This window comes from Psammomys obesus, unplaced genomic scaffold (assembly GCF_907164565.1).
Source record: "Psammomys obesus unplaced genomic scaffold, mPsaObe1.curated_primary_1811, whole genome shotgun sequence".
Taxonomy (NCBI): Eukaryota; Metazoa; Chordata; class Mammalia; order Rodentia; family Muridae; genus Psammomys; species Psammomys obesus.
In genome coordinates, this window is record NW_026585504.1 from 30830277 (window position 1) to 30842572 (window position 12296).

At 39.6% G+C, this 12296-nt stretch overlaps 1 protein-coding gene across 2 annotated transcripts in view; it reads left to right on the plus strand.

Moving 5' to 3' along the window:
• The window catches only part of Caprin1 (cell cycle associated protein 1), a 38439-nt gene that overhangs the window by 667 nt on the left and 25476 nt on the right, over window positions 1–12296 (plus strand). The window contains exon 2 of one of the 2 annotated variants that reach the window (XM_055599629.1): window positions 179–388. In XM_055599629.1, coding sequence (XP_055455604.1) covers window positions 179–388 — 210 coding nt within the window. Of the gene's footprint in view, window positions 1–41; window positions 389–12296 lie in introns of those variants that run through there. The other variant, XM_055599639.1, reaches the window with a different exon arrangement.

Here is a 12296-nt window from a genome sequence, read left to right on the forward strand (position 1 = left end):
CCCCCACCGCGCCCGCGCGCGCCGCCTCCCGCCCGCTGCGCGTTTTGTCCCGCGTCTCGCCCCGTCCGTCTCCTGACTCGCTGCTCTTGTCCTTCCCTCCCGCTTTTTTTTTTTTTCCTCTCTCTCTCTCTCTTCTCTCTGTCTCTCTTCTCTCCTCTCCTCTCTCCTCGGTCTAAAGATGCCCTCGGCCACCAGCCACAGCGGAAGCGGCAGCAAGTCGTCGGGGCCGCCGCCGCCGTCCGGTTCCTCCGGGAGTGAAGCGGCGGCCGGGGCAGCTGCGCCGGCTTCTCAGCATCCGGCAACCGGCACCGGCGCGGTCCAGACCGAGGCCATGAAGCAGATCCTCGGCGTGATCGACAAGAAACTTCGGAACTTGGAGAAGAAAAAGGTGCGAGGAGCTAGCGGAGAGGGAGGGCTCGCGGCTCCGGCCGTCCCTACCCCGGCCCTCCGCGGTGGATGGAGGCGCTTCGTGCCCAGAAAACGGGCGCCTCAGGGAGGTGCCTGTCACCTGACCCGAGCGCGGCGCTGCCTCTAGGCCTCGGTTACTCACCACGCCGTGCCGGGCCTTCCCCCCCCTCCGGGGACGGGTTGCTTAGGTGGTGGGGCCCGCTGTCAGGATATACTCGGGAACGGAGGCCGGACATCTGACGGAGGCCATGGGCCAGAGGCACCGTGCGCCGGGTCGCCCGACTGCCTCGTGGGGTCGAGCGGCCCAGGCCTTGTAACAGTGTCTTTTGCCTCTCCGGTCTCGGCACGAGGCCGGTGGAATGGCTCTGGCCCCCCTTCCCTGGGAAGGATGTGTGTCTAGTCCCGAACTGAGGTTGCAGTGCCCTCAAGGCCTGATTTCGAGAGAGCCTTCGCTTGGGCACCCCCGCCCCCTTCACATGGGCCCCCTACGTTTCCCCCTTTGTTTCGATTGTCTGGGTGCTCGGAACCTCACGCCCTGACTAGTCACGAGGTTGTTTTTTTTTTTTTTTTTTTGCAGCGACTTTATTTCAATTTATCAATTTACCATTATTTACTTTTGTTATTATTTTTACCGCTGCTCCCTTCTAAAAAGGCAAGTGGCCATCATCGATTGCGATCCTTCGTGGGGGTGGATCTAGATTAGACTGGAGACTGCCTCTGAGTCTCTGGGCACATGGAGTGTCTAACATGGCGGCGGCTGCGGGAGAGGGAAGCGCTGTACAGGAGCTGCATTGTGAGCACAAAGCGAAAGCAGAGGGGGAGGGCAGAGACCAGGCAGCCGCCCTCCCTAGCCTCCCCCCCCCAAAAAAAAAATCGAGCCACACCCACTCTGTTTTTGGCTTTAATATTTAGCCATTCTAGGCCACGGGGTTAGGTTACTTAAATTGGCTTTTTGTGCAGGATAGTGTGTTAACACAGTTAAGAGGAAGGGTCCCTGTAGAAGTAAATTTTCTACCTTGATTAAGAAAAAGTAGTGGAAAGGGACCGTAAAAACGGAGGTAATCATACCTGGGACTGTTATGCCAACTTGCCCTTTATCTTGAGTAAAATGTAACTTATGCCTGCCAGTCTTTTATTTTTCAATTTTGAAAATTTCCAGTGAAGATATTTGTTTAGCCAGTCAGGACAGGATTAAATAGGAATAGTGGCTAAAATCTGAGCTGTAGAAAAAAGTTAAAAAAAAAAAACTAACAGGTTATTTAAATCTTAATCTTGATAGCTTATCTGCTGATTTCCATTTTTGGTGAGTTTGGAACATTCACCTTCACTGTTATTCTGTCTCAGTGCTGAAGACTGGCAGTTTTACTTTAGTTTTCCAGACTTGACTTGAAATTGAGAGTATACATTAACTTGAAATAACAAGCTTTCTTGTGATAATTATTTTGATGTACCAGTGTTTTTCTTAGTAATTGGAAAAATGTATTAAAACAGTGAAATTATTTTAAGCTACATTCAGATAATGAAATTGCATGCCAACATACTCTGATAAGTTGCTGTGTTTTCTACCCTGTGTGAAATTGAGTCTAACATGGGTATCTTTAAGTTTTCCTAATGCAGTAAGCAACATTAGTTTAGCTGATGCCTCAAATAGTTTTATTTTTGGAATTTGTAGGAAGTCAGTTTCTTCTAGAATAGGAACCCACATGAGCTTTAATGATGTAATATTTTAGGTATAGATGTCAGTGGTTGCAAAATCTTGAAATATGTTCATGAAACAACAATGCTGAGTAGCAGTCATTGTACTGGCAGTATGTACTGTTTAAGGGCATTTGAAAACAAGACACAAATCTAGGTTATAAATCCTATGAGGAAGGACTGGAACCATAACTGGCCAAAGTGTGTTTAGTTGTAACATTAGTGTTCTTTCTCCCTAAGTACAGGTGAGAGTAATGTTATCACCTGGGCCATGTGGTAGGCCCCTTTAGTCCCCTTTAGGTGGGTCTTTTGTGTTTTTTTTCCAGACAGGGTTTCTGTCTGTAGCCTTGGATATACTGGAACTCACTCTGTAGACCCGAGGTGTCCTCAAACTCAGAGATCTGCCTCCCTCTGTCTTCTGCCTCCTAAATGCTCAAAGGTGTATACCACCACCGGTGTGCCTCAGGTGGAGCTCTTGAGTTTGAGGCCAGCCTGGTTTACAGACTGATGTAAACTGATGTAGCCAGGGCTACATAGAGAAACCCATTCAAAAAGAGTAATTTAATTATTATGGGGATTGGCTCAGATAATGTCCTGTGATGATGTAACAACAACTTTACGTAAAATATTTTCTATCATTTCTGTTCTCAGTGTTTGGTTCTAAATAACAGTGAAAAGATGGAGTTATAAACCACAGGATTAGTTGCTCAATTACTAGACTGTTGATATTGTGGCTTAATGGCTATTAAAACTGTTTACTGTTGGAGATGCACAAGGCATTGGATTTTGCAGTAATATAAGCACATCTGGTTTTTATTTTATTTCTTTATTACTACATGTTTTTGCCCTGTGAGAAGTTTTCAGTAGTACTGAGCATTTGTAATATACCTAAAGTAGGATTTATTCTGAGTCAGTATTAATACTTTACAAAGTAATGCAATAGCCATAATTTTTTCAACTTCAATTTAGCAACTTACATTTTGATTCTTCCCAACAAAAGTTATCAGTAGATAAAGTAGTATTACTTCAATGCAGAAACCTGATACAATTGTGTTTCATTTTGAAGCTTTTCATTCATTTTGTTTATTTCTGCCATTAGATGAAAATTATCTGCGCAGCGAGCATGCAGACTTACCATTGCTGAGCTGTCTTATGAAATTCAACCTAATAAATGGTTTGGTTGTTTTTGACATTTAATAAAGAGTATATCGATGTTGAGCAAAAAAACACCTATAATATAGAGAATAAAATGTAAACAGTTAAAACCTTACTTAGCATCCTGGCATGGTGGTGCTTGCTCACCTTTAGTTCCAACACTGAGGCAGAGGCAAGCTGATCTCTGAGTTCGAGGCCAGCCTCGTCTACAGAGAGAGTTCCAGTATAGCCAAGGCTACACAGAGAAACCCTGTCTTGAAAAACAAAACGACACACACACACAAAACCTTAGAAATTAAACTACAAATATAACACTTAGTTGAGAGACTTATTACCTAGTTTTCTTTCCATAGTTCTTTCAGGACAGAACAGTGCCTTACGCTACATAAGAAGATATTTGGAAACAATCTAAATTTTAAAAGATACTCATTTGATAGCAGAAGATTATTCAGTTTTGATGTAAAGGATGTTTATAGATGGCATTTAAAATGACAGACAGCTCTGCTGTGTGAAAAATTAGCTAGTGTTCACTTTGCTTGAAAAAAAGCTTAACTGAAACTCAAACAGAGGGAAAAAGTATATTTTTACATCATTCCCTAAAGCAGTGGCACTCAACCTGTGAGTAACAACCCCTTTTGGGGCAGGTTGCCTAAAACCATTGGAAAACACAGATACTTAATAACAGTAGCAAAACTATAGTTACAGGAAGTAGCAGTGGGAATAACTGTTTGGAGTCACCATAACATGAGGAACTATAAAACCAGGTTGCAGCATTAGGAAGGCTGAGAACCACTGCTAAAGACTGTGTACTTTATATCTGCGTAGTAATAATATTTATCTTTGTAGTAACAATATTCATTAAAAATAGACTAAGCAGTCCCAGGGACTCACACCTGTGATCCCAGTACTCAGCAAGGCCAGAGGCAGGCTGATCTCTGTGATTTCAAGGCCAACCTGGTCTGCAGAGTGAGTCCAGGACAGCCAAGGCTACACACAGATACCCTGTCTTGAAAGACTAACCTTTCTAGACTGTAATGTGTCTCTTAAGAGTTTTTTATACACCTGTTACATGGTTTGTGTTAGTAGATACTCAGCTTTTAAACTATATAGATTAAATTTTTTCTTGGGCTAATGTATTTTTTTTTTTTAAACATTTTGAGTGAGTAAGCAGTGCAGAGGCTAAAGTTACTTGGTTTTTGCCTTCTCTCAGAAAAAATGTTATGTTTATTTGAGAGCAAGGTTATTTTATTTTTTTGAGATATGGTCTCTAGCTCTGGTTGTCCTGGAATTTGCTATTTAGACCAGGCTGGCCAGGAAGTCACTGAGATCCACCTGTCCCTGCTTTCTGAGTGCTGGGATTAAAGGAGTGTGCCACTACTCAAGATTACTTTTGATTTAAATTCACCTTGTCTAGGGGGAAAATTATGATGTGTTTTAATGGTTCTCAGCCTCTTGTTCCCTCCCCTTCCCATAGTGTATGTTACTTAAAAAGGTTTAGTTGTGAACTCCTTTTCTTGGGTGAGTATACAATCATGAGTGTTGTTAAATGATGAATGTTGAGTCATGATAATAAATGAATCATGATAGGTTAAAATGATAGATTACTTAGCCAAAGTGTTTTACTTTAGGATACTTATGTGAAAAAGAATACAGTTTGTGTTATATTATGAATTGTTGGGGCTGGAGAAATAGCTTACCAGTTAAGAGTACTGGCTGCTCTTGCAGAGCTCTTGTTCAGTCCCCAGCCCCCATATAGCCCCTCACACCATCTATAATGGAATCTGATACTCTTTTGTCATGCAGGCGTACATGCAGAGAGAGCACTCATACACATTAAAAAAAGAATATAATTTGTCGAGTGGAGCCCCTCCTGGTCCACATGGAGAATTCCAGGACAGTGAGAGCTACATAATGAGACCCTATCTTGGAATGTAGATAATTTGTCATAAAATGAACAATTACTAAGTTTATATTTGGCTAGGTTTAGATTAGCACTGTCTCATCTTTTCAGAAAATTAGTAAAAAAAGATGTCATGACTAATTGAATTTAATTTCATTAGTATGTTGTTACAGAACCTTTACTTTTTTTAGAGCTTAAAACCATCTTAGAATTTAGTCCAATTAATTTTATAGAAAAGCAAATTAGGAATGCCTCTATAATTGATGCAGGTCTAAAAGCGTGATTTAATGTTCATAGGGATAATCAGAATTTGTAATGTTCTTAAATCTAGGTGTAATTGTTCATGATAGTGACCTTGCATAACTAAATAGGCCCATTTGCTTCAGTTTTTTAAAAAAAATATTTTAAAGTTTATTTTATGTGTGCAAATTTTTTATTAATTTTTTAATTTTTTTAGTGTAAATGTTTTTGTCTGAATGTATTTCTATGTACCATGTTTATGTAGTGGGAGCTGAAGGATTGGAATTAGAGATGGCTGGGATCTACCATGTGGGTGCTGGGAATGGAACCGCATCTTTCTTAAGATCAGCAAGTGCCATTAACAGCTGAGTCATCTCTTAAATGATAACTTCTCCCACTTTTGAGACAGAATTTTACTGTGTAACCCTGGCTGTCCTGGAACTTGGAATGTAGATCAGGAACTTGGTGTGTGTGTCCAGGTTGGCCTCAAGATATCTGCCTGCCTTCACCTCCTAAGTGTTTGGATTAATGCATGCACTACCATACTGGGCTTGCTCTTTCTTTTTAATGTTGCCTCTGTACAGTCTTCACAGCCAACATGAATTCTGCTGATAATTCTTTTTGTAGTTTATTTAATGTTTATGCCTGAGTGTATATGTGCAAAAGCATAAGGTTGAGAGTTGCTATGTGGCTGCTGGGAACAAAATCTGGGTCCTTTCTGCAAGAATAGGATGCTTTCTTAACTCCTGAGCCATTTCTCTAGTCCCTAGTTACTCTTTTAAAAGTCCAACATGTACCTAGGTGTAGTGGCATATGCCTTTAATCCCAGAGCTGGTCTACATAGTGAATGCCAGGTCAGGGCTACATAGGCATTGTCTCAAAAACAAAATACCCTCCCCTCCCAAGATGAAAAGTCCAATATGCAAGAAAAAATACCCTTTTCTTTGTTGTTAGACCTTTATTAATGTTACATTGCTGAGTTTTGTAAATTGTCTAGCTAATGGGGTGCAAAACATAGCAATCTCATCTATTGTGATGTTATTGTAATTAAATCAAACTTTTAAAAATTTGAATTAGGTTTATTTATATGTGGGTGTATGCGCTAGAGCACAAATGCCGCAGTGTGCTTGTGGGGGTCAGAGAGCAACTTTCAGGTGTTGGTTCTCTTGCCATATGTGTATCCTGTGACTGAGCTCAGGCCATCTGGCTTGATAGCTTATGCCTTTACTGACTCGGCCATCTTGCCAGACCTTTGCAAATTTAATATAGTCGGGGTGGCCTCAAGTTTGTCGTGTAGGAGGATGACCTTGCAGTCTTGTTGCACTTGTCTCTGCTTCTCTTGTGCTAGGGAGACACCCTAGTACAAGATACATGCCTAGATGAAATTAAACTCTTAAAAACTTTTAAGTGTTGCTTATTTTGGGAGGCTCAGGTATATAATTGCCAGTCTTAATCCTGAAATGTAAACAAGGAAAATTTGAGGAACAGGTAATGACAACATATTATTTCAGTTCTTAGATTCCAAGCTCCTGGGTGTCATAGTAATTGACAGTCCCCCCAATACATGATGGACATGCAGTAAAGGAGCAAGAGGAATAGCAGAAGCAAAATTCAGCTTAAAGTTGTCTGTCTTCAGCTTCCTTTTTCTCCACCAGCTATTTGAGTGCTCTTATTAGAGTATGTGTAGAAAAACATGGGAGAAAGACTTTCCTGGGCAGAATTAAAAATTCATACTGCCTTGGTGCACACCTGTGATCCCAGCACTCAGGGAGGCAGAGGCAGGCAGATCGCTGAGTTTGCAGCCAACCTGGTCTACAAAGTGAGTTCAGGACAGCCAAGGCTACACAGAGAAACCCTGTCTCCAAACAAACACACACTGGCTGCTCTTCCAGAGGATGCAGGCTCAATTCTCAGCACTCACATGTCACCTTACAACTGTTTGTAACTCCAGTTCCAGGAGCTCTGACACCCTCATACAGACATACTTGTAGGCAGAATATCAGTGCATACAAAATAAAACTAAATCATTAAAAATATTTATGCTCTCTAAGGAAAGGACAAGGTGTGCTTTTTCATCAATCTGCTTAAAGAAGTCTGTTCACTTTTGCTTTAGCTTTGTTACTTGTCTGTACACTTGGGATTTTGATATACTGCTAAGTCAGTTGGTGGATATCTTGTTGGAGGTAAAGATGATTAGATTAGTAAACCATTCTGCTCTTCTTCCCTTAGACATAATATGTACTAGATAGGAATATTTCATAGACTAAGTCATTTCCCAGAAACATTTCCTAGTCCTTCTCCCCCCCCCCTTCCCAGTTTGAATTTTTATTTTTCAGGTAGACAGAATTGATGAGTAGACAAGTAGAATAATTCTGGTACTATAAGTAGGACTTGTCAATAGTTTTAGTATGGAAGGCAAAGATAATTCCTGGCATTAGAACCGTTGTAAATCTTTAGACAATGTAGTATTGTAGTATTCTTATTTCAACATAGAAATTAAAAATTTGCTGAGCTTAATCCCATCACTCAAGAGGCAGAGGCAAGTGGATATCTGTAAATTCAAGGCCAGCCTGGTTTACAGAGTAAGTTCCAGGACAGCCAGGGCTACACAGAGAAATCCTGTCTTGAAAAACATACATGACCCAAAGAGGGTACAAGAGAATGAATATGGATGTGTTCTTCAGTTGTGTAGACTCCTTTTTTTTTTTTTTTTTAAGTAGCTTTGTTAAACAAAGCAAGTAATAGTTTTAAACAATTCCACTCCCCTTATAACTTTGTAGTCATTAGTGTTTCAATTTTTGCCTTTTTTAGGTGGTATACTGAGAATCAAACTTGGGGCCTATGACATAGCAGGGAAAAGCACAGTAAGCTGTGTCTAGCCCATGGCTTCGGTTTTGTAAGAATGTGATTCAAAGTAGATGATATTGGGACTCTTTGACAAATACATTTTCTTACCCAGGGTCAGGTGCTTCCATTCCTGCCTGGATAGTGACTAAGAGTTATGCAGGATTATCTTTTTAAATTGTGAAATGAATCTTTGTGTATTAACCTGTTTGGAAAAAAATTAGAATGAGAATAGATAACGTCTAATAAATACCGAGAAATACCTTCCTCTTAACACTCTTAATACTTTTTTGTTTAGGGCAGACTAATGCTACATGAACAGGCCTTCAGCATTTGAAGAGAACTGTTACAGATCTTCTGAGTTGTACGTGTTTTCTCCACTATTCTCTGAAAAACTGACACATTTTACTGCTTTTAAGAATTTTACCAGCTACTAATTCTCAGTGGAGAGTGACTAGGAAGTAGCATCCATTGTTTAGTCAGAAGTAATATTTCTCTAGGGATGAGTGGGGAGTTAGGCATTAGTAACTTGGAAGTTTCTGGAGAAGTCACTAATATGAAAAGTTGGAAAGAAATCTTTATCTTTTTGTGTTTGGATTTATAGTTTTTCAAGTATTGTTGGCTTTATTTGGCTTGGGTATATAAAGTATAGCTAGGTGCTCCTTTTATTTATTGGGCTTCACTTTAAAGTAATCTGTCGTAGGTTAAGGTCTCATGAACAGGAGTTACCTGGTTTTTCCTGGGTAACACAGTTTTTCAGATGATATCTTTCTTGGGACTAGTTACAATTGAATAGTTTTAGTGTTTTTGGAGTCTCACATCTCCTGATTTCTTTTAAAATGCATAACTGAAAATGTTTACTTTTGGATAGCTTAGCAGCATGTGTTGCTCTTGCAGAGAAACTGTGTTCAATTTCTAGTGCCCAAATGATGGCTTATTATCATTACTAACAGTATCTACAGTTCTACCTATTCAGGGGATCTGAGCTTCTTTTCTGACCTCACGGAGCACCAGGTATGCATATGGTGCCTATACATACATGCAAACACTCATACACATAAGAAAAATAAAACAGATTAAAAAAAATTAAAGATGGTTCTGTAGTGGGAGTTGTTGGCTTGTCATAGTAAAGTTTGGGGATACATTTGTCACAGATGCCCCTCTTGCTGTACTGATATTAAAAGCCTGTGTCAGTAATAGAAGGTGATACAGAACTTTTTGGGAAGGATAGAATCTTAAGATATACTGCTGCTCATCATCATGATCTCACGTTGGAAAAAAAGAAATCAACAGTATTAGACAGGCAGAAGTGAATGAACAGCTAGAAGAATTCAGTGACCTAAAAGATGGGATGTTGAAGTACGTGGGATTTATTATGGCAAGTTCTTTTACTGCTAACTTTTAGTTTACAATTAAGTGAAATATGATTGATAATAGTGGCTCATTGATAAGGCAGCTATCTGATAGAATTCATGATACTGCTGGTGCTTGCAAGAATAAAGGAACTGGAGTTAAAATGGGACAGAATAGCACTTTGGTATAGTTGTTTATAACACAAGACTAAAGTCTTTGCCTTTTGAATATACTCATACTTCTGTTGCATGGTTTCTCTTAAAAGATTTGTTATTTTGGGAAATGCCCTGAATTTTGTCTTCCTATGGTACTATAAATGAAAAATTTAAATACACTTCAGGATATGTAATAGTTGAAAAAGAAACCCTAACCCGGCTTTCACAATTGGTGATTCAAGGCAGCAAGGACAGATTTAGTATTAATATTGTGGGAGGGTATGCTTTATTATTTTATGCTGTAAGTATACCTCCATTTATAAGGGGAAAAGGCTAACTACCTGTTTTGTGTTTGGGATGAGTAATTGACCATTTGTTTTTAGTCACAGTGTTTTAGACGGCTATGTTCTGTCTCCTGCCTTTATCTCTGTACTCATTGCCCTTTGTTGTTTGTATGACCTGTTTGTGTAGCCAGTCCTCCTAAATTTACTAACTTACTTTATAATGTGAAGTTTAAACCCAAATGGATTGATGTGTAGTTGAACCTAATTTGAATTGGAAATAAAAATGAGAACAAAAGCATTATTTGGAGAGTGGGAGTTTGGAGACAGGGTTTCTTTGTGCAACAGCTCTAGCTATCCTGGACTTGCTTTGTAGACCAGGATGGCCAGGAACACACAGACTGCATCTCCCTCCCCAGCCTGGGATTAAAGGTGTGCACTCTTGTGCCAGGTGGAGCAAAAGCTTTTAACACAGTATCATTTGTTCCTAGTCTGTTTCTGAGATGAGGTGATTGGTGGTGTTGGGCAGTGAAGTGATTGCATCTTCTCTTACCACTAAAGGCTACTTGGTAGTTAATTTATTAGCACGGTAAGCTATTTGTATTTTGTAAAATAATAGTAGACTGTTGAAGCTTTCTGTCTAGTTCAAGTTTTTCATATTCATAACTAAGTAAAATTGTAATTCAGCTATAACTTCTGGGGCTTCAGCTTATTACCAAGGCTTAACAGAAGCACTACTTTTCAGTAGCAGGTGATAATTATTCAGTGTGAGATAGCTTTCCATGACTATGATAAAATAACCTGAAAAAAATCAACTTGAAGGAAGAGTTACTTTGACTCATAGTTGCAATCTGTGTTCATTTGGCTGCAGTGTATTGAAACATGGCATGGGACATGTATATGAAATAAAGCTGCTTGTCTCATGGTAGTTGGGAAGAAGAAAAGAGGAAGAAGAGGAAGGGATTGGACCAGAGAGGTCTCACTTCCTTAGTTTGTACCACTTCCAGTATAATAATTATTATTACCTATCAAGTTGTAAACTTGTAGTAGATTAATCCATTGATGAGGATTACTTAATAATACTCTTGTAGTCACTTCCAGAAGTCTTGTCTCAGAACACTCCTGCACTGGGACCAAGGCATGGGGGGGGGGGATTTCAGATGCAGATTTTTTTTTTTTTTAATTGGTGTTTTGTGTGTATATCTATGTGAGGGTGTTGGATCCTGGAGTTACATACAGTTGTGAGCTGCCATGTGGGTGCTAGGAATTGAACCCAGGTCCTCTGGAAGTGTTCTTAACCAGTGAGTCATCTCTCCAGCCCCTCATATGCAAATCTTAAGTATTTGGGTCATAAGTGGATTTTTTTTTAACAGTAGTTACTGGGTTAGATTATAAATTGGTCTAGAAACCAAACCATTTAAGTTTTCTGAATTTATAGGTGGACCTTTAAGCAACTTATTTCCAAGTTTAGACTGCCTTGTAATGAGTCTCAGTTTACAAAATAATGCCACATTTGATTCAGAATAAACTAAAAATTTCAGGCTCTACTGGAGTGTTACAAGGGAATTACTATGTGTTTGACTTACATGAGTCTCAAACTTAGCTGTGCGCAGAATCACAGAGAGCATGATAAAATGCAGATTGCCAGACCTCAGTGTAGTGTTTCTGATTTAGCAGGTGTAGGGTGGTGCTAAGATTTTGTATTTCTAAAAGTTTGCCCAGCAGATGTTGCTTGTTTGAGGGCTAAACTTCAGGAATTACTGACTTAGAACAGCAGCCTTTGCTTTGTAGAGATTTGATTATAGTGAACAAAGTTCCTTTCTAGCTTATCTTTCCATGATTTGTCTTAGCAGTGATCCTGTATTATATATGCTGATAAAACAACTAGTGCCTGGGGTAGTTTTATATCTAAATGTAGAAAGTACTATGAAGAAACTTCATTTGTTTTACTTTTCTTTTGAGGAACTTGTGACGAAAGAACTGGTTTGATTATTGAAATTCTGATAAAGGTTCTGTAGATTGTTGTATGGCTGATGTACCTCTTCCGTCACAGTGAGTGCTTTTCTTGTAACAATTCTTCTCTCTTTAAAAAGGCTTCTCAAGTTAATATGATGTGAGCACCTATATTCATGTTAATAAATAGTTCAGTTCCAAGTGCTCACATGGAAGCACACAACCTTCTGTAACTCTAGTCCCAGGGGATTAATGCGTTCTACTGACCTCTGTGGGCACTGAATAGATTTACATATAGGCAACACACCACCT